Source organism: Pongo pygmaeus, chromosome 19 (assembly GCF_028885625.2).
Source record: "Pongo pygmaeus isolate AG05252 chromosome 19, NHGRI_mPonPyg2-v2.0_pri, whole genome shotgun sequence".
Taxonomy (NCBI): domain Eukaryota; kingdom Metazoa; phylum Chordata; class Mammalia; order Primates; family Hominidae; genus Pongo; species Pongo pygmaeus.
Genome location: NC_072392.2, coordinates 69,946,344 through 69,967,676, shown reverse-complemented (window position 1 = coordinate 69,967,676; position 21,333 = coordinate 69,946,344). Strand labels below are relative to the sequence as shown.

Here is a 21,333-nt window from a genome sequence, read left to right as displayed (position 1 = left end):
TAACGGGAATGATATGGCCCTTCCTCCCCCACTCCCGCCTCTCTTCTCCCCTTTCAATACTTGAATTGGGCTCTCCGCTCCTTCCGCACAGCGCAGGACCCACACGAACCCAGAACCATCGTGGCCTGCTAGTTCCCACCCCTCCCGTCCTGGAGGACCGTAGGTGGACGCTCTTGCAGAGCGCCTCTCGCTGGTTGGGGCGGGGGTGGGCGGAGCCAGCACCGTCTGGGCTGTGGAAGCGGAGGGTGGGGACACTCTGGCCCGGTTCTCGGTGGTGCGAGAGCGGGAGGGAGCAGCGGCCGCTCTGGTCGGCGGACGTGCTGCCGAGTAGTCCCGGAAGCGAAGCAGCGATGGCGGAGAGTCCGACTGAGGAGGCGGCGACGGCGGGCGCCGGGGCGGCGGGCCCCGGGGCGAGCGGCGTTGCTGGTGTTGTTGGCGTTAGCGGCAGCGGCAGCGGGTTCGGGCCGCCTTTCCTGCCGGATGTGTGGGCGGCGGCGGCGGCAGCGGGCGGGGCCGGGGGCCCGGGGAGCGGCCTGGCTCCGCTGCCCGGGCTCCCGCCCTCGGCCGCTGCCCACGGGGCCGCGCTGCTTAGCCACTGGGACCCCACGCTCAGCTCCGACTGGGACGGCGAGCGCACCGCGCCGCAGTGTCTACTCCGGATCAAGCGGTGAGCCGGGGTTTTTCCTCCCCCAGCCCCGAGCTCCGGGGCTCGACCTTCCCCGCCCCCCACCCTCTCCCACTACAACTCACCCCCAACCCACTGCGCTGCCCTCGTGGCGGCCCACCTCCACTGCCCAAATCTTGCCAGCTCCGGGCGTCGGGATCCAACTCCCTTCTTCCCCCACCCCCAGACCCGCAAGCACCAACCCCCGCCTCGTGTGCCCAGATCCGACCCCGCCCCTCGACAACCTCCCGTAAGCCCTCCGTCTCCATTCCGGCCACCCTCCCCCACACCTCCCACCTCCGGGTGGAAACCCGACCCTTTCGCGCTTCAGTAACACCCCCTCCCGCCTTCGGCGCCGCCCCTATTTCCCCTTCCCCACCCCAACCTTGCTAGATGCTGCCCGCAGGCCCCACCCATCGGTCCCCTCTCTTCTCCTCTGGAGCCCCGTTCCTAACACAGACGAACTCAGCTTCCTTTGCCCTGCCTCTGACTCGAGCCAGCCTTTCTTTTTATCCTCCGTTTTTCTGATTCCCTCCACACAGTCCTTTCCTCAGGTCTAGATCGCTTCCCTCGCCCCAGTCTTTCCTTGAACCCCTTTTCCAGTGTCCCAAAGCTGTCCACTCTTACGTCTCTTCCAGAAACACAGGCTACTTCCCCCCACTTCCCCAGTGCCACTCTGGATTGTAATATCCCACTCAGGAGCTTCTTTCTTGTAATTTCCCTCCCCCCACCCCCCACCCTGCCCGGGTCGTCTGTTTTACTTTTATGAAGCAAATATACTCATCAAATATAGGAACAAAGGCCTAAGTCCTTTCTGTGCTTATTTCTTGGGTGACTGATCTTAGATCCTATCATTTAGTAGATAATGTTTTCCAGAAGCACGTAGAATAGTACCTATCGCATAAGAAAAGGGCAGTGCTCTTTAGCTGCTGTTAATCCTGAAACCTGTTTGACTTCTTCCCATGCCCATCACATCACAAGCATCTTCGTTTAGTTCTTATTCCCCATGTTCCACGTCCTTTCAGATGTCTCTGTGTCTACTTTTCAAGGTTGCAATAAAAATTAATACAATGTGTGTAAAGTACCTGGCACAGTGCCTGACACAGGAGGTCAACTCTGGAGGGATTGCCACCTCTAACTGCAACTCAGCACTCAACTCTTTTCCTCCTTCAGCCATTTCAGTCATCCAATTCTGACATTGGATGAGTTTGGCCAATGCTTTGAGTTTGGCCAATGCTTTCCTCTGCTCTGTCGCCTGTTTGCCCTTTTTATGTCCATACCCACCCTAGCAAGTCCCTAGACTTTTCGCCACCTAGAATGTTCTTTAGCCCCTTGCTCTCAACTGATCCATTCCAGTTGGTGAGATATGTCAGAAATCTTATCTCCTATGGAAGTCCACATGTCATCCTCCAGATGGGAGAGTCTCAGCAATTTCTGAGGGTCCCTCCCCAGCCTGAAGAGATCTCTACCCTGAGACACCCCTGGGCAAGAAGACCACCATGATAGTCTTACTCCCTGCTGGCTGGCTTGCTTCATACAATCCCCTTACCAATAAGGGTCCACTGTATAGTTTATAGAATTAGTTTTTTAGTGGAGTTGATGATGACTTTCCAGTTACTAAGAAATCTTCATTTAGCATTCAGCCGTAGTACCTGGGAATCATGGAGGTGGGGAGTGAATGAATTGCCATGTGGGAGGAAGTGAGAGTAAGTGGAAAGTGGCTTTTCCAGGCTGACATTTGATGCCATTGGGATCTCTGATTTTTTTTTCCCCTCTCCCTCCCCTCCCCCTGAGGAAACAATGCCCTTTTGATAATAATTTGCTCTCTGCCTGCCTGACAAGTACTCAGCTGAGATTTCTCAGCCAACAAGACAGTACAAACACTTGCGGTACCAAGCACCACTTTCTCAAACCCTGGCCTCGTTGAGGTGATAACAACTGTCCTGCTCAAGGGATTCCCCCTTTCCCCTCCTTCCTCACTCCTTCCCCCACCTCCTCTTGGTGTTATACAGGGATATCATGTCCATTTATAAGGAGCCTCCTCCAGGAATGTTCGTTGTACCTGATACTGTTGACATGACTAAGGTATGTAACTTGATGGGGGTTTGGGGGCTTTTGGGAAATTGGGGGCCATAAGGTTGGAAAAGCCTAAAAGAGATTATTCAGCTCACCTCTCTGATTACACAGATGAAGAAATCAAGACCCCAGGAGAGTAAGTGGCTTGTCCAAGGTCACATAGTGAGGTGGAGCAGCGCTTTGAAGAGGTGTCTGTTATTAGTGTACCCCATAGGTACTGATTGGCTTGGAAAATCCCAGTTCATGTCTGTTGTCGCAGCTTGACTATTTATGGGGCATTCTTTCACTCTCAAAAGTGCTCCTGTTTGGATAATAAATTATATGGTCACCCTATCCATTGTACTACCCAGCTCTTCCCCCATCCCATTACTCTTGACATTAACTATGCTATGGTACTATAAATCAGATGTAGGGAAGGTTGGGAATAGGGCAAGCTTGACTGAAGTGTTTGTGGTTAAAGGACTTTGCTCAGGATCCTGTCCTTACTGGTTGCGTTTAAGTATCCCTTCCACCCCAAAGACTATACCTCTTGTCCTCCACTCAGAGAGAAAGCTTAATACATAATGTCACATTTCTCTGGTATAGATACCTAGGTTTCTCTGTCACTGAGTGCTCTACCCACAGAAGTGCAGTTGCACTTAAACTGATGTTAGAAAGAAATCATATTTCCTAAACCTAATGCTGTTTAAGTGAAACACATAGTTTTCTTACAGTAAATTTCTTACAGTAAAAATTCAGATTTTGTATTGTTGGTGTATCTTTTTTTGTTGTTTTGAATAGATTTCCCTTCATATTTATTTTTTTTCTTTTTATGTAGTTGGAAATGTTTTTCCTAGGACATCTTGTCCTCAGTCAAGTACCAGTGTTAATAGCCTAGTACCTGGGGTCCCAGAGTTGATGCCATGTTGAGACCAGTTGAGTTTACTATTCCAAATGACTGAGAGCCAGAATATGATGTAGGGTCTTGCCAGGAGGGCAAGGTGGGAACTATAGACTTAGGCATTGGATTGCCACGTCCTTTTCCTTTTGCTGTTCAAATGCTTAGCAGACTTAAATGCTTAGGAGCCTTTGTAGAAGAAGAAATATAACTGAGTCAGTTCAGGTTTTCCTCCCTTCAGGGAGGGAAATCCTGTTTAAGAATTATGGCTTGAGGGGGAAGAGAATTTAGTGTCATTTTCAGGGCGGCTGATTTTTTTTTTTTTTTGAACAGTATTGGGGAAAGTTCTGGGACTGGTCTAATGGCTCTGAGTGGACCCTGAGTCTTCCCCATTTTCAGTCATGATGTGCTGCCTGAGCCACATCCTCCACAATAGGTTTGATCCTCTGCAGAGGAAGCAAGCCGATATCCTAGGCATCCATCACATCCCCTAACCCTGCTCTGTTACTGGCACTGGGCTGTGGCCTCCAATCCCTTTCCTCGTCTCCTTTCATCATACTTTCCCTTCATGCCACATAAATGTAGGGTGGGGTTGCATCATATGCATGTTTGGCCTGGGCAAATCCAAACATATATTCAGTCAAAATCTGTGTGCATTTCTCAAAATTAAAAATGCTAGGATTATATTTTATAGATAAGCATATTCTATTTTTCCACAGTGATGTTTTATCCATTATATGTAACATTGATCAGGGAGGTCTGCACAAAAAAAAAAAAAAAACATGCTTTAAGAGAGTTTTAGGGGATACTCAAGAGTGATTTTGACTAGATTCAGTTTTCGCCTTGGGCTCTAACTTTAGAAGTAACCCCTGAGTAAGATGTCATTCCACTGTAATGAGATTTCTTAAAATTCCAAACCTACGTATTAGTATGAGTGAATACAGGATGTTCCTTCTGCATGGTGAGGATATAGAACATGTGTACCAGATTATGGGCTCTGCTTCTGGTGTGGGTAGTAGGTGGAGGGTAGCCAGGAGGGCTTGGGGTGGGTCGTCACCTCACAATTTTGAGATGGGGTTTTATTTTGCAGATTCATGCATTGATCACAGGCCCATTTGACACTCCTTATGAAGGGGGTTTCTTCCTGTTCGTGTTTCGGTGTCCGCCCGACTATCCCATCCACCCACCTCGGGTCAAACTGATGACAACGGGCAATAACACAGTGAGGTTTAACCCCAACTTCTACCGCAATGGGAAAGTCTGCTTGAGTATTCTAGGGTAAGAGGAGACTTTTAAGTAGCCAAGTCGGTTGTTAGCAGATAATTACTCTAGGTCAGCCTTTATCAACCGGAGTCCCTCATCTGAACTACAGAACACAGAAAATGATTGAGTGACTCTTCTCAAATCTCCTCAGGATGGTATGTGACTAGTATCATTCTAGATGCAGAGGGGAGAAGTTAATTTATTACAGTGGAAACCTTTGAGAAGTGGTTCTCTTGAGAGTGTGGCCCTGAGCATCTGGGAACTTGTAGCCGAGCACTTTCTGGGGCCCTGTTGTAGACCTACAGAAGAAACTCTGGGGTTGGGGCCAAAAATCTGGGTTTTTTTGGTTGTTGTTTTTTGTTTGTTTTGAGACGGAGTCTTGCTCTATTGCCAGGCTGGAGTGCAGTGGCACGATCTTGGCTCACTGCAACCTCCACCTCCCAGATTCAAGCGATTCTCCTGCCTCAGTCTCCCAAGTAGCTGGGGCTACAGGCGTGCACCACCACACCTAGCTAATTTTTGTATTTTTAGTAGAGACGGGGTTTCACCATGTTGGCCAGGATGGTCTCGATCTCTTGACCTCATCATCCACTCACCTCAGCCTCCCAAAGTGCTGGGATTACAGGCATGAGCCACCGTGCCCGGCCCAGAAATCTGTTTTTTACAGGCTCTCCAGATGATTGTGGTGCATACTGCAGTTTCAGAACCACTCTCTTGGGGTGTTAAGGCCTTATTTTCTCCCCTGAACAGGTTGAGAAAGGCTGCAGGTCTGTGCCATTCAAGATTTGGGGTGTCTTAATTTGAGTCTCGCAATAAGTTGCTTTGAAGGCAGTGGCGGTGGTGGTGGTGGTGATCATTATGGTTTCATTTTTGTTTTGTTTTGTTTTGTTTGTTTTTGTTTTGTTGGTAGAGGCAGGTATCTCACTATGTTGCCCAGGCTGGTCTTGAATTCTTGTCCTCAAGCAGTCGTCCTCTTGTGGCTCCCAAAGCACTGGGGTTATAGGCATGAGCCTCCATGCCTGACCTGATTATAATATTTTAACAACGACAAATGTCTGAGATTGGAAATCATATTAGATATGAAATGAGTTTCTAGTGCATCTTCTTTCTGGATGCTTCTGAGGTTTTGCTTCATAGAGTTCCCATTTTAGTTGCTTTTGGGGGCTGAAAACTCAGTGTGGACATCTTCTAGCATATTTTGGATTGGTCTTTTTATAGTGGTCTGAACTTCTCTGGGGCAGAGAACACGTGCAGGTTGAAGTTGAGAAAGTACCCCCAAACTGATGATTCTGTTTTCCTGCTATCCAACATGTTTCCAGGTTTGTGTGAGGGAAGGGCAGCATTTGAAATAAACTTAGAGACATCATTCATTTTTCTAGAACTTGCTCAGACCCAGGGATATGTTCTGCTGTGATTTTGGCAGTGAAGAAGTCCTTTAAAGGAGGTTGTCCTTAAAGAAGTACTTCATCTCGTTAGGGTACTTAATTAATTGTCTTTGCTGGTAGGCTAAAACCTATGATGATGAAGAAATTTAGTCGTTGCTTCTGTATGAAATTTGTTCGCAAAAGTGTGTCTCAAAGTAGGCTCTCCCTCATTGGGTCAATATAAAACTCTTTTGGGATACCAGCCACAGGACAGTGGGGTAAAAGTAGTAGAAGTGTGTTAGGTGGAAAAGGAGAAGCTGCCCTGAAATTGAAAATTTGCCATAAAGAATCACAGAGTAGAAAATTTCAGCCGGGTGCAGTGGCTCACACCTGTAATCCCAGCACTTTGGGAGGCCGAAGCGGGTGGATCTCCTGAGGTCAGAAATTTGAGACCAGCCTGGCCTGGCGAAACTCCGTCTCTACTAAAAATACAAAAATTAGCCAGGCATGGTGGTGCGTGCCTCTAGTCCCAGCTACTCGGGAGGCTGAGGCACGAGAATTGCTTGAACCTGGGAGGCAGAGGTTGCAGTGAGCCAAGATCACGCCACTGCACTCCAGCCTGGGTGACAGAGGGAGACTTTGTCTCAAAAAAAAGAGAAAAGAAAATTCTTAGGTGTTCCTAGTTGACTGTATTAGCTTTATCAGCCATGTTTGTTTCCCCTCTCTACCTAGAAAACAGTGTTGGGCTGACTCACTGACGAAAGAAATTTAACGAGAGTTGACTCTGTTGTAAAGCTTCAGAGAGCAGTAGGTCTAGAGTTCCTGGGGGAGCAAAGCTGAAAAGAGAGAGGCACTTAAGGGCAGTCCCCAGTGAAGTTACTATTAGGCATTACTGACTTGGGCTTTCCTCAAGTACAGCAGGGAAAGGGAAGCGGGCAGTCAACTTGAACAAGCCAGTCCTGGCTTAGGTTGTGTTCGGCTTCCAGCTCCAGTGCCATCTCTTCAATTAATTGAGCTAAAACAAAATGTCATTAACATCCAAGCTGTCCCCTCCCCCTAATACTTGGTTGGGTTTATGAAAGAGAGGAGCAATTTTGGTATTTGACGTTTTCCATATATTATTTTCAGACCTTCCACTGTCTGGAAGCACCCCTTATTCTCTTCCTGTCCTTTGGCAGAGTTGTGTAGTCTTAAGAGAATTTGACACTCCTTGGGGGTTTGATACAGAACTGGATCCCCAGTAGCCCCACCACATGGCTTCTAACCAGATGGCTTCAGTCACCTGTGTGCCTCTATGCTCAACTTCTCTCTCCCCTCACTAACTCCATCACCACCATAAATGAGCTCTTTGAGATCCACAGAGATTAACATTTAAACAACTTTGGAGCTAATTGCTTACCTAATTTCTTTTGATTGTCATAACTGTTTCTAGTACAAAGAAAGTCCCTTCAAAGTTACATAGCTTGCTATTACCTGTTCTTTTGCTCCCCCCTTGATTTGAGGATTAGGCAATTGACTGATTTCTGGTGAAATCAGAACATGAGCATGAGACAGAGGCTGGGAAATTCCAGAGTATTAATAGTGAAAGAGAAACTTATGGTGAGTCACTTATGGTGGTGTTGCCGGGCCCCAGGGTTACTTGTTCCCTGTTCTTTCTCTGCCTCACCCTCCATTCCTTCTGATGTGTTTACAGTACGTGGACTGGACCTGCCTGGAGCCCAGCCCAGAGCATCTCGTCCGTGCTCATCTCTATCCAGTCCCTGATGACTGAGAACCCCTATCACAATGAGCCCGGCTTTGAACAGGTAAGGCCAGATGGGCCTGGCTCTGGGGTGTAGACTATTGTTTTTGTTTGTTTGGTTGGTTGGTTGTTTTTTTTTTGAGACAGAGTCTTGCTCTGTCACCTAGGCTGGAGTGCAGTGGTGCAATCTCAGCTCACTGCAACCTCCGCCTCCCGGGTTCAAGCCATTCTGTCTCAGCCTCCAAAGTAGCTGGGACTACAGGCATGTACCACCATGCCTGGCTAATTTTTATATTTTTAGTAGACATGGGGTTTCACCATATTGGCCAGGCTGGTCTCCAGCTCCTGACCTGGTGATCCGCCTGCCTCGGCCTCCCAGAGTGCTGGGATTGCAGGCGTGAGCCACCGCGCCCGGCCAGAATAGTGTTTTAAGAGATCTGCTTGGGAGGTTTTGTTTTGTTTTGTTTTGTTTTGTTTTGTTTTGTTTTGGACCTAGCACAGCCCCATGTACTACATTTGTTGGTACAGGGAAAAAAAGGGAATTGACACGTGTTTTTTAGTAATGAAATTTTTTGCCAACCACTGTGGCTCACACCTGTAATCCCAGCACTTTGGGAGGCTGAGGCAGGCAGGTGGATCACCTGAGGTCAGGAGTTTGAGACCAGCCTGGCCAACATGGTGAAAACCTGTCTCTACTAAAAATATAAGAAATTAGCTGGGCGTGATCACGTGAACCCTGGAGGCAGAGGTTGCAGTGAGCTGAGATCACGCCATTGCACTTCAGCCTGGGTAAGGAGCGAAACTCCGTCCCCCCGCCCCCAAAAAAATAATAATGGCCGGGCGCGGTGGCTCACACCTGTAATCCCAGCACTTTGGGAGGCCGAGGCGGGCAGATCACAAGGTCAGGGGTTTGAGATCATCCTGGCTAACACACTGAAACCCTGTCTGTACTAAAAATACAAAAAATTAGCTGGGCGTGGTGGTGGGCACCTGTAATCCCAGCTACTCGGAGGCTGAGACAGGAGAATGGCGTGAACGCGGGAGGTGGAGCTTACAAGTGAGCTGAGATTGGGCCATTGCATTCCAGCCTGAGCGACAGAGCGAGACACTGTCTCAAAATAATAATAATAATAATAATTAATTTTTTTATTTGTGAGAGTTACAATAAGTATGTGACTTGGATTCCTTTATAGCATGGAAGTCAGTGGACTCATTTGGAAATTAATTCTGACCTGCTTTGGGGGTTGTGGCATCCAGTGGGTTCTATGTGCCTGTATTCTCAGCATCCCCTGAAGTTGCTCTGTAGGGACTACTGCCCAGCCAGCTGTTCTTCTGGGGTTATGAAGGACTGTTACCTGCAGAGCCAAAGGAGCTAGTCATTAGGAGTCCCGGGCAAGACTTTTTGAGTTAACAATGCCAACGAGAAGGTGGAGAAATCTCATATTTTTCCAAGAGCGTGCTCTGTGCTGGACACTACCGAGTTTTTATATATAATTTCTTGTTTAACCTTCATACTATGTGAGGTTAAATATTGTTATTCCCATTTTCAAGTGAAATAATGTTGCCTCAGAAAGGTTAATCAACTTTCACAAAGACACACAGATCAGGATAGGACCCCAGACTTACATTGGAGCCCAACTTCTCCCACTATTCCGATGTGCCTTCCTGAATTACTCAGCACGGGAAAAAGTTCCAGTGATAGTCCCAAAAGAAAATGATTCCAGATAGGTGATTAGAAGAGCTTAATTAATTAATTAATTTATTTATTTTTTGAGACAGAGTTTCACTCTTGTTACCCAGGCTGGAGTGTAATGGCGTGATCTCGGCTCACAGCAACTTCTGCCTCCCAGGTTCAAGTGATTCTTCTGCCTCAGCCTCCCGAGTAGCTGGGATTACAGGCACACACCACCACACCTGGCTAATTTTTTGTATTTTTAGTAGAGAAGGGGTTTCACCATCTTGGCCAGGCTGGTCTCGAATTTCTGACCTCAGGTGATCCACTCGCCTTGGCCTCTGAAAGTGCTGGGATTACAGGCATGAGCAACCATGCCTGGCCAGCTTAATTTATTTTTAAACTACTACATATGACACCAACTTTGATTATTCCTCTATAGACCTGAACAAAGGATAATAAAATACCTTTCAAAAATGAAAAATAAAAATTTTTTTTTGAGACGGAGTCTCACTCCATCGCTCAGGCTGGAGGGCAGTGGTGTGATCTCGGCTCACTGCAGCCTCCACCTCCTGGGGTCAAGCAATTCTCCTGCCTCAGCCTCCCGAGTAGCTGGGACTACAGGCGCACACCACCATGCCTGGCTGATTTTTGTATTTTTAGTAGAGGTGGCATTTCACCATGTTGGCCAGGCTGGTCTCGAACTCCTGACCTTAGGTGATCAGCCTGTCTCGGCCTCACAAAGTGGTAGGATCACAGGTGTGAGCCACAGAGTCTGGCCTCAAAAGTTAACAAAAAATATTTCTTAACCCATCCTTTCTCCAAACATTCATTTCAGAAGGAGAGTCTAATTGAAATAGACTTCATTAGCAGGAGCTGATTTTTAGGTCTTGTCTTTTTTTTTTTTTTTGTGGAGGCAGACTCACTCTGTCACCCAGGCTGGAGTGCAGTGGTGTGATCTCAGCTCACTGCAACCTCTGCCTCCCAGGTTCAAGCGATTCTAGTACCTCAGCCTCCCAAGTAGCTGGGATTACAGGCACACACCACGACGCCTGGCTAATTTTTGTATTTGTAGTAGAGATGGGGTTTCGCCATGTTGGCCAGGCTTGTCTTGAACATCTGGCCTCAAGCAGTCTGCCCACGTCAACCTCCCAAAGTGCTGGGATTACGGGTGTGAGCCACCATGCCCAGCCTTGTGTTTTTTATTTTTTACTTCTACAATGACTTGCAGTTGTTTTTATTTTATTTATTTATTTATTATTTATTTATTTACAGGCACACACCACCACACCCAGCTGATTTTTGTATTTTTATTAGAGACGGGGTTTCACTGTTTTGGCCAGGCTGGTTTCCAACTCCTGACCTCATGATCCACCTGCCTTGGCCTCCCAAAGTGCTGGGATTACAGGTGTGAGCTACCGCACCTGGCCCATCAGCTACTTTTATCAGAGATCAGGGCTCTAATTGACTGGGGTTGGTGGTAAGAGGAGAAGAGCACAGGAAAAATTAAAGGAGCGGAGGCCGTACTCCCCTTCTGTTCACACCATAGTGAGACCCTGTTTATAATGGCTTTCTAGACCAGAGTTGAAGTTTATCTTTTGAAGCTTCTGATAGATTTATTTCTAATTTTACTATTTCTTTGAGACAAAGTCTTGCTTTGTCACCCAGGCTGGAGTACAGTGGCACAGTCATAGCTCACTGAAGCCTCGAACTCCTGGGCTCTAGCCATCCTCTCGCCTCAGCCTCCTGAGTAGCTGGGACGACAGGTGCACACCACCAATGCCCAGCTAATTTTTGTATTTTTTATAGAGACGGGATCTCACCATGTTGCCGATGCTGATCCTGAACTCCTGAACTCAAGCAATCCGCCTGCTTCGGCTTCCCAAAGTGTCGGGAGTACAGGCATGAGCCATCGGGCCCAGCCCTACTTCTGATTTATAATAATTGGTTCAATGATGGTGGGACCCTAGAGACATATGACAGGTAAAGGGGTTAACCAGGAAGCATCCTTTACTTGTTGATGCCTGAAGGTTTTCTACACTGAGACTCTTCACTTCATTTATACCTTTTTGTCCCACCATCATTCTTTCTGTCTTTTTTTTTTCTCCCCCTAAAGAGACAAGTGTTTCCCAGCCTGGGCAACGTAGTGAGACCTTGTCTGTACCGAAAAAATTAAAAAAAAAAATAGCTGGGCATTGTGACATGCACCTTGAGTCCCAGCTACTCGGGAAGCTGAGGAGAGGAGGAGCATCGCTTGAGCCCAGGAATTTGAGGCAGCAGTAACCTCTGATCATGCCACCACTCTCTAGCCTGGATGACAAAGCAGGAGCCTGCCTCTTAAAAATTTTTTAAATAAAAGACAAATAAGCCGGGTGCGGTGGCTCATGTCTGTAATCCCAGCGCTTTGGAAGGCTGAGGCAGGTGGATTACCTGAGGTCAGGCGTTCAGGACCAGCCTGGCCAACATGGTGAAACCCTGTCTCTACTAAAAAATACAAAAATTAGCCGGGCATGGTGGCGGGCACCTGTAATCCCAGCTACTAGGAAGGCTTGAGACAGGAGAATCGCTTGAACCCAGGAGGCGGTTGCAGTGAGCTGAGATCATGCCATTGCACTCCAGCCTGGGTGACGAGCAAAACTCAAAAAAACAAATAAATAATAAAAAATAGAAACTCGGGGCCCACCATGGTGACGAATGTCTTTAGTCCCAGCTACTCAGGAGGCTGAGGTGGGAGGATCGCTAGAGCCCAGGAGTTCGAGGATTGCTAGAGCCCAGGAGGTCAAGGCTGCAGTTAGCTGTGATTGTGCCACTGCATTCCAGCCTGGGCAACAGCAAAAACCCTGTCTCCAAAAAGAAAAACTGAAAAAACAGGAACTTGCCTTGTTGCCTAGGCTGAACCCAAACTCCTGGGCTCAAGTGATCCTCACACCTTGGCTTCCTGAGTAGCTGGGACTACTGGTTTATGCCACCAGGCTTAGCAACCCTACCATCATTCTTATGTTTGGTTATTTCCCACGTAATCTTTACTTGATAGACCTTTCACTTCACATTCAGGAAAATATGATGGATCTAGTTTGCTGGTTATAGGCCAAATGACCTGTAACCTGTTGGTATATTTGGAGGGTGGTGGGGGTGAATGGTGTCAAAAATAAAGGTGTGGTTGCTCTTCATGGATCTGCCATACAGTGGGAAAGGTATCTTTTTAGTTTGTGTGACTGGCTGACATACCCCATAGTAATCTTAAAGTCCCTTCCCATTGGTTTTCTTTTTGCTTAATTTTTGGGATACTCTGGCATCTGTTACATTATAGGAGAGACATCCAGGAGACAGCAAAAACTATAATGAATGTATCCGGCACGAGACCATCAGAGTTGCAGTCTGTGACATGATGGAAGGAAAGTGTCCCTGTCCTGAACCCCTACGGTATGTGTCAAGAGGACTTGCTTGGTATTATTCCTTTCGGGCATTTGGGTAGTTGGCACCTTTGAGGACCTTTGGGGCAGAGTACAGTGTTGGGTACCAGAGGGAGATAGAGAAGAAGGAAAGATGTGGTTCCTGCTTTTAAAGAACAAGTGGCTGAGGGTTACCCAAGAAGAAGTTCAGAGAGCTACTTTGTTGGAGAATGCCAAGCCTTTGGGAGAGGCAGTCCACACCCTCAGGGAGCTTCCAGTTTGATGAAGGCTTGGACGTACTTTTTTCCAGCCAAATGTGTAGAGTACTTCATGATAAGACTCATTTCTTAGTGCTGAAGTTATTTTTAAGTGCCAAAACTGGATGAGCAACGTCAGGGTTAAATAAATAAACTTCTAGGAGAATTTTGAGTAAGGTTTGGGATTAGGGATGGCTGATGAAAAACAATGGAGGTGGAGCAAGTCATGAGTTGAAGTTGGGATTCAAATGGTGAGTATTGGCTTGGTGGCGGCTCACGCCTGTAATCCTAGTACTTTGGGAGGCTGAGACGGGAGGATCACTTGAGCCCAAGAGTTCGAGACCAGCCTGGGCAACATAGGGAGACCCTATCTCTACAAAAATTTTAAAATTAGCTAGGTGTGATGGCACGCTCCTGCAGTCACAGCCAGTCAGGAGGCTGAGGTGGGAGGATTGCTTGAGCCTAAGAGGTTGAGGCTGCAGTGAGCTGTGATGACACCACTACACTCCAGCCTGGGTAACAGAGCAAGACCCTGCCTCAAAAAGAAAACAAATGGTGAATATTACAGTCACACTCATAATTCCCGACGTGTAGGGGAAGTCAACCACGGGCAGTTAGGTGTTCCTTTTTCCATCTTCCATTTAAAGATCCTTTTAGAGGCGGGGCGTAGTGGCTCACACCTGTAATCCCAGGATTTTGGGAGGCCAAGGAAGGCAGATCACGAGGCCAGGAGTTCAAGACCAGCCTGACCAACATGGTGAAACCACATCTTTACTAAAAACACAAAAATTACCCGGGTGTGGTGGCATGCACCTGTAATCCCAGCTACTCAGGAGGCTGAAGCATGAGAATCACTTGAACCCAGGAGGCGGAGGTTGCAGTGAGCCGAGATTGCGCCACTGCATTCCAGCCTGGGCAAAAGAGTGAGACTCAGTCTCAAAAAAATAAAAAATAAATAAAATGAAAAGATGTTTGTAGAAAACAGATCTGGACTTGGGAATAGTAGGTATTTAATTTGGCATTAAGGTTAGGTAAGGAGGCCAGGTGTGGTGGCTTACGCCTGTAATCCTAGCACTTTGGGAGGACGATGCAGGCAGGTCAGTTGAGGTCAGGAGTTCCTGACCAGCCTGGCCAACATCGTGAAACCCCGTCTCAACTAAAAACAAAAATTAGCCAGGCGTGGTGGCATATGTCTGTAATCCCAGCTTCTCAGGAGGCTGAGGCAGGAGAATTGCATGAACCCGGGAGGCAGAGGTCACAATGAGCTGAGGTTGCACCACTGCACTCCAATGTGGGCTACAGAGCAAGACTCCATCTGAAAAAAAAAAAAAAGGTTAGGTAAGGAAGGCATGACCTGTACCCCTGGGTTTCTCACTTACACTTTTCTGCTTGTTTTCCAGAGGGGTGATGGAGAAGTCCTTTCTGGAGTATTATGACTTCTATGAGGTGGCCTGCAAAGATCGCCTGCACCTTCAAGGCCAAACTATGCAGGTAATACAACCCCTGCTACTAATTGCAGAAGCCCTACAGCTGGCCATGTAAAAGCCCCCAACAAGCGTGGCATCCACAGATGTCATAGAATGACACAGCTAAGGCTGGGCGCAGTGGCTCATGCCTGTAATCCCAGCACTTTGGGAGGCCGAGGCGGGCGGATCACGAGGTCAGGAAATCGAGACCATCCTGGCTAACATGGTGAAACCCCGTCTCTACTAAAAATACAAAAAATTAGCCAGGCATCGTGGCATGTACCTGTAGTCCCATTTACTCGGGAGGCTGAGGCAGGAGAATCACTTGAACCCAGGAGGCAGAAGTTGCAGTGAGCCGAGATTGTGCCACTGCACTCCAGCCTGGGCAATAGACTGATACTCTCTCAAAAAAAAAAAAAAAAAAAAATTGGCCAGGCGCGGTGGCTCACACCTGTAATCCCAGCACTTTGGGAGGCTGAGGCAGGCAGATCACCTGAGGTCGGGAGTGTGAGACCAGCCTGGCCAACATGATGAAACCCCACCTCTACTAAAAATACAAAAAATTAACTCGGCGTGGTAGCATGTGCCTGTAATCCCAGCTACTTGGGAGACTGAGGCAGGAGAATTGCTTGAACCTGGGAGGCTGAGGTTGCAGTGAGCTGAGTGCACTCCAGTCTGGGCAACAAGAGCGAAACTCGGTCTCAAAAAAGAAAGAAAGAATGTCACAGCTAAAAGCAACCTATATCATTTGAGGGACTGAGAGCCAGAGAGGAGACTGATTTTCATGAAGTCATAGGGAACTCTTTACTTTCCTTGGTCAGTAGTCTTTTTTTTTTTTTTTTTTAAGGCAGGTTCTCACTCTGTTACTCAGGCTGGAGTGCAGTAGCTGGGTCACAGCTCACTGCAACCCCAAACTCCCAGGCTCAAGCAGTCCTCCCACCCCAGCCTCCCAAGCTGGGACTTACAGGTGTGCACCACCACAGCTAGTTTTTGTTTTGTTTTGTTTTGTTTTTTGAGACAGAGTCTTGCTCTGTTGCTCAGGCTAGAGAGCAGTGGTGCAATCTCAGCTCACTGCAACTTCAGCCTCCCAAGTAGTTGGGATTACAGGCACATGCCATCATGCCCAGCTAATTTTTTGTGTTTTTAGTAGAGACGGGGTTTCACCATGTTGGCCAGGCTAGTCTTGAACTCCTCACCTCAAGTGATCTACCTCCCTCGGCCTCCCAAAGTGCTGGGATTACAGGCCCTGTTTTGTTTTGTTTGGTTGTAGAGATAGGGTCCCAGTCTATTGCCCAGGCAACTCCTGGGTTCAGGTGATCCTCCTCCCTTAGCCTCCAAACTGGGAGGCTGAGATTATTACAGGTGTGAGCCACTGCACCCAGCCCATAGTGTTTTCAAGCTAAGATGCGTTCAGCCCTCCCAGAATCTTAGGGATTATATGAATCCTCTATTCGAATTCTGTTCCCAGCCCTGAGGGGTGATCACAGAAACAGTAGCTTAGAGAAACAACATATCTGCAGTGTCACATGTTGAAAGATTCCTATTCAAAGATGATAACCATTGTTCATTCTTTGCCTCTACTGGGAAAAGTGTGCTTTTGATTCCAATAAGAACTCAAAATTTGGCTTGTTTTGAGGAAGGAGGCTATCATTGACCAAATTGTAGATAGACAGCCAGGTGCGGTGGCTTATGCCTATAATCCCAGCACTTTGGGAGGCAGAGGTGGACGGATCTCTTGAGGCCAGGAGTCCAAGACCAGCCTGGCCAACATGGTGAAACCCCATCTCTACTAAAAATACAAAAATTAGCCAGGCATGATGGCTCATGCCCGTAATCTCAGCTACTTGGGAAGCTGAGGGATGAGAAATGCTTGAACCTGGGAGGCAGAGGTTGCGGTAAACTGAGATTGCACTACTACTCCAGCCTGGGCAACAAAACAAGATTCTGTCTCAAAAAAAAAAAAAAAAAAAAAAAGACAAACACAAATTATAGATAGACTAACGTAAATCACCTGGTTGGTAAGAGGATGAGAATTCTCCTGTCCTGGAGAATCAGTTCTTGTGTGTTTGGATCATCTTACTGGTGGTCTTGCTTAGAAATGGGATACTTGTGGGGCCTGGCGCAATGGCTCACGCCTGTAATCCCGTACTTTGGTAGGCCGAGGCAGACAGATCACTTGAGGTCAGGAGTTTGAGACCAGCCTGGCCAACACGGTGAAATCCTGCCTCTACTAAAAATACAAAAATTAGCCAGATGTGGTGGTGCATGCCTGTAGTCCCAGCTACTTAGGAGGCTGAGGCACAAGAATTTTGCTTAAACCTGGGAGGCGGAGGTTGCAGTGAGCCGAGATCACGTCGTTGCACTCCAGCCTTGGCGATGGAGCCAGACTCCACCTCAAAAAAAAAAAAAAAAAGAAAAGAAAAAAAGAAACGGGTGACTTGGATAATTGACTAAGATTTCTTAAGGCTCTCTCCAGCTCTCGTACTGTGTCTGTTCAACCACCCCAACACCAACAGCAGTAGGAGGAGATGACTTATGCCCTCCAGTGCTACTTATAAATGGTAGTTTTCCCTTCCTTCCTTCCTTCAAGGACTTTCCACCCACCTGTCTCATTTAAGCACAAAGGGCAGGGCTGGCTCAGGGCTAAGTTGTCTCCTAAACCCTTTTTGAGAGTATATCAGTGACGTATGTCCTAGTTTGTTCCCCATCAGGAATTATAATTGCTGGCATCCAACAGCATTAGCAATATCAGTGTGTAAAGGAGAAACAATTTGTGATGAGGGATGGGAAGGAGGACAGCATCTGGGCAGGAGGAGAATTAGAGGAGTTGGAGCCACGGATGAAAGAAACAAGATTTGTAGAATTGACAGCTCCATAGTAGTAAATGTGGAGCTTAGTCTTGAGGGAGTTAACTCTCATGAATGAGAATGCAGGCTGTAGTCCCAGTGACAGTGACTAGCACCCACTGCCATCCCACTCAGGATGAGGGTAATGTGTGGGCAGAAGTGTGGAAGGAGTTTTTGTGAGAGAAGCAAACAATGTGAGAGGGAAAGTTGTGTACCTTTTGGGGGCTGTTGCACTACTTTTCTGCCTAAGTCCCTATATAGTATTTTAAACTCTTTTTTTATACCATCCACTCAACTAGTTGTTTTTGAGACTTTGGGGACAATTAAACCTTTCTGTACAACGTTTAGGGATCTTTGATGTAGAACGAGAAGGACTAAGATCGAGGCTGGGTGGCCCTGGAGCAGTGCCCAGAAACCTGGACAGGAATGGAGTGACGAGTCCCTGGGGAGGAGTACAGGTGCTTATCTGAAAGTCAGAACTCTTGAATTCTAGACCTGCTTCTGACCTTAGAAAAGCAGATTACCATTTTTGAGTACAGAGAATAAAGGGCAACTTTTACCTTCTGTGGTTTTTATGAGGTTAATTAAAAACATAGGCATACTTAATAATTATAATTCTGGTCTTGAATTTCTCATCCCTATCTATCTCACCCTTACTGTCCCTTCTTCCGGATATTGGTTTGCTTTTGAGGAATACGAATACATTTTCACTCTAGCCCAAGCTACACCTATTTGGGGCGGTAAGAGTGTCTTTTTTGTTTGTTTGTTTGAGACAGAGTTTTACTCTTGTTGCCCAGGCTGGAGTGTAATGGTGCGATCTCGATCTCAGCTGACTGCAACCTCCGCCTCACCGCAACCTCCGCCTCCCGGGTTCAAGTGATTCTCCTGCCTCAGCCTCCTGAGTAGCTGGGATTACAGGCATGCGCCACAACGCCCGGCTAATTTTGCATTTTTAGTAGAGATGGGGTTTCACCATGTTGGTCAGGCTGGTCTCAAACTCCCAACCTCAGGTGATCCGCCCGCCTGGGCCTCCCAAAGTGCTGGGATTACAGGCGTGAGCCACCGCGCCTGGCCCAGTTGTCATATTTTTAAGCAAAGGTTATTTTGCCTGCTGTTCGGGACTGCCTGTGCTGTTAGGCCTTCTGCTCCCATGGCTCAGAAGTTGAGCTGTCATTTCACATGGGCCCGAAGCTGCTTTCTCTAGGATCAGCCACCCAGACTTGAATCTTCCATCCCCTTGTCTCCTTTCCCCACAGGACCCTTTTGGAGAGAAGCGGGGCCACTTTGACTACCAGTCCCTCTTGATGCGCCTGGGACTGATACGTCAGAAAGTGCTGGAGAGGCTCCATAATGAGAATGCAGAAATGGACTCTGATAGCAGCTCATCTGGGACAGAGACAGACCTTCATGGGAGCCTGAGGGTTTAGACCCTGCTCCCATCTCCCCTTTCCCCCACTCAAGAGTCCCAGCAGAATCCCTTCCCCCCACCCCAGGGATGGAGAGGCACTGTGTATCTCCCTCCAGACTCGAAGTCATCCTGCAAGATGGCAAGAACCAAGCAAGCTCGGATCCCAAGGTGTGGGAGTGGGGGGCCTGTTCCCGGTCTGACCTCCTTGGCACTGGAGCATCTGGGGCTGCATTCATCCATTCATCCCATATCAGGGGCCAAGGTACCTTTACAGGAGCACCTAGAGCGAGGGCCTCTGGCAAAAACAAAACAACCAACACACCTCTCCACAGGGCCAGCTCCTTAGGGATAAGTGGAAGACGGAAATTGCAATTCCAAGACGGTGTGTGCCCAAATGATTTATGGGGATACCTGGAAGGGAGCTTGGGGTGGGGGCTGTCTGTGACACTTAAGCAGTCTGGGTGGTTGTCTATTTGTCTGTCTTCAGTCTTGAAGCAGGGCTTCCCAATGCCCTTTTCCTCCCTGCCTGCCTTCCCCCATTATTTCCCACAGGCCAGCATAATTTTGTTTTTCCTAATTTATAGTCACTGTTCTAGACAGACCAAAGAGAAGGAACAGTGGTGGAGTCTAGGCTGCTGATCAGTAAGCTTTACCTAGCACCTGAGCACCTTTCTCCCCTCCCCCCTTTCCTCACCCTTTTCTAGATGTAAGACAGAAGGTAAATGTGACTGGGACTTAACCAAGGTCTTGGTAAAGCCTGCATGGCACCGTAAGAAGCTGAAAATACTGTTTGTTCCCGCAATCACTGATTTGAAAAGTTCCCGGCACAGGCAACTGCTGTGTATATGGGATTAGAGCCACTACATAGAATAGTCTCTTACAGATTTTCATAAATACTAGTCACAATGAGGGTATTTCTCTTGGGGGTGGAGTAAGGGGGAGACTGATGCTAGTCCTTGTTGTATTTTGTTGGGCTGTCCTTGTGTATTTTCACCCCAGCCTGTAGTCCTCCTCACTTCAACCCCAGGGATTTGTGGGGAGCAAGGGTAGCCAATGGCAGAGGGGGTTGGGGCTGGGACTCTGGAGGCTCCTCCCCTTCTTTCTCCTCCTCCTGCCTCCCCCGTGCCCCCAGCTGCTCTTGTCACTGGCTCTGATGGGTATTTGCCTGGCTGTGTTGCTTCTCTATCTGTATTTAGCTGCAGTGATCCTTTAGCTGGTTGGCTCAGAAAAAAAATGTGCTTTAGGTGCCCTGTAATCCTGGGCATCAAGGGAATCCATCCTTCCCCTTTTTGATATGTTCTCCCCGTACTTCCAGATTTATTGTTATGGCTCCCAGTGGGTATTGGTGATTCTTGTGATGCAGGGCCTGAGTGAGTGTCCAGCCATGCATAAGGGAGAGGATAGTGTGTACCTGCCCTGCCCGCTGCTATGAAGGTCTCTGCCTTGTGGATCATGGGACTCCCCTTGGAGGATCTGTGCAAAGAGGGGCTGGGCACAAAGGAGAATGTCCTATTTGGGAGGGCAGGAAGCAAAGGAACTGGACAGGGATTGGTGGGCTTGGGGAACGGAAGTTTATTTTGGATACCCTTGAATAGGCTGGGTCTCTTCACATGAAGATTGAGAAGGGACCCTGCTTCCAATTTCCCTCTTCCATTCCTCGAGCTACTCCAGGGCTTAGAAGAATGCCCTTGGTCTGTGGGTCCAGTGTTGTCTGTCATCCATTTAAGTGTTCCCACTTTCAAGTGACAATCCTCTCCTTGGCCCTACCATAGGGCAGAGCATGTCTGGCATAGCAGCCTGACTTTTATGCCCTAATCTTGAGTTGAGGAAATATATGCACAGGAGTCAAAGAGATGTCTTTATATCTGACTGTACATAAATGAAGTTTTTTTGTTTTTTTTTTTTTTTCCTTTTTGGTGCAATAAAGTTTGTTTTGGCAGAAGGAGGAAGTGCCTGTGGGTGTGGGAGGGCTTGTGTAAAGGAGGAATGGGATCATCTTGTCAACCACACCTCACCTAGGCCTGGAACTGAATTGTCTGGAAGCTGAAGACTTGCATAACATGGTGGAAGGGCAGGGCTGGGTGGGGAGAGCAGGACAAGTTTTCTTATTGGAAATGGGGTCCATGCTCTGGCAGTCAGTGACATCTTAGTTTGAGTGGTTTCCAAAGACAGACCTATTCCAGAGCTTGGAGTGAGCATGTCCTACAAGGATAGGCAGAGGTAGAGATGGGCCCAGGCTATATCCTGCTAAAGGGTCTCAATATGGAAAAACCATTGAGTTTTCAGATTTCCAGTACTGAACTAGCA

The 21,333-nt window shown here is 47.8% G+C and overlaps 1 protein-coding gene across 2 annotated transcripts; it reads left to right on the top strand.

The window, feature by feature from the left end:
- Window positions 1-222: 222 nt before the first annotated feature.
- UBE2Z (ubiquitin conjugating enzyme E2 Z) lies at window positions 223-20,968 on the top strand. 2 transcript variants are annotated; one of them, XM_054460000.2, is made up of 7 exons: window positions 223-667; window positions 2,677-2,749; window positions 4,708-4,895; window positions 7,938-8,049; window positions 12,968-13,080; window positions 14,707-14,797; window positions 18,875-20,968. In XM_054460000.2, exons 1-7 carry the CDS (start codon window positions 351-353, stop codon window positions 19,043-19,045), a joined length of 1,065 nt encoding a protein of 354 aa, XP_054315975.1. In that variant the 5' UTR covers window positions 223-350; the 3' UTR covers window positions 19,046-20,968. The 2 variants fall into 2 exon arrangements, with proteins under 2 accessions (XP_054315975.1, XP_054315976.1); XM_054460001.2 differs by having other exon boundaries at window positions 233-667; window positions 18,416-20,968.
- The last annotated feature ends 365 nt before the right edge of the window (window positions 20,969-21,333 follow it).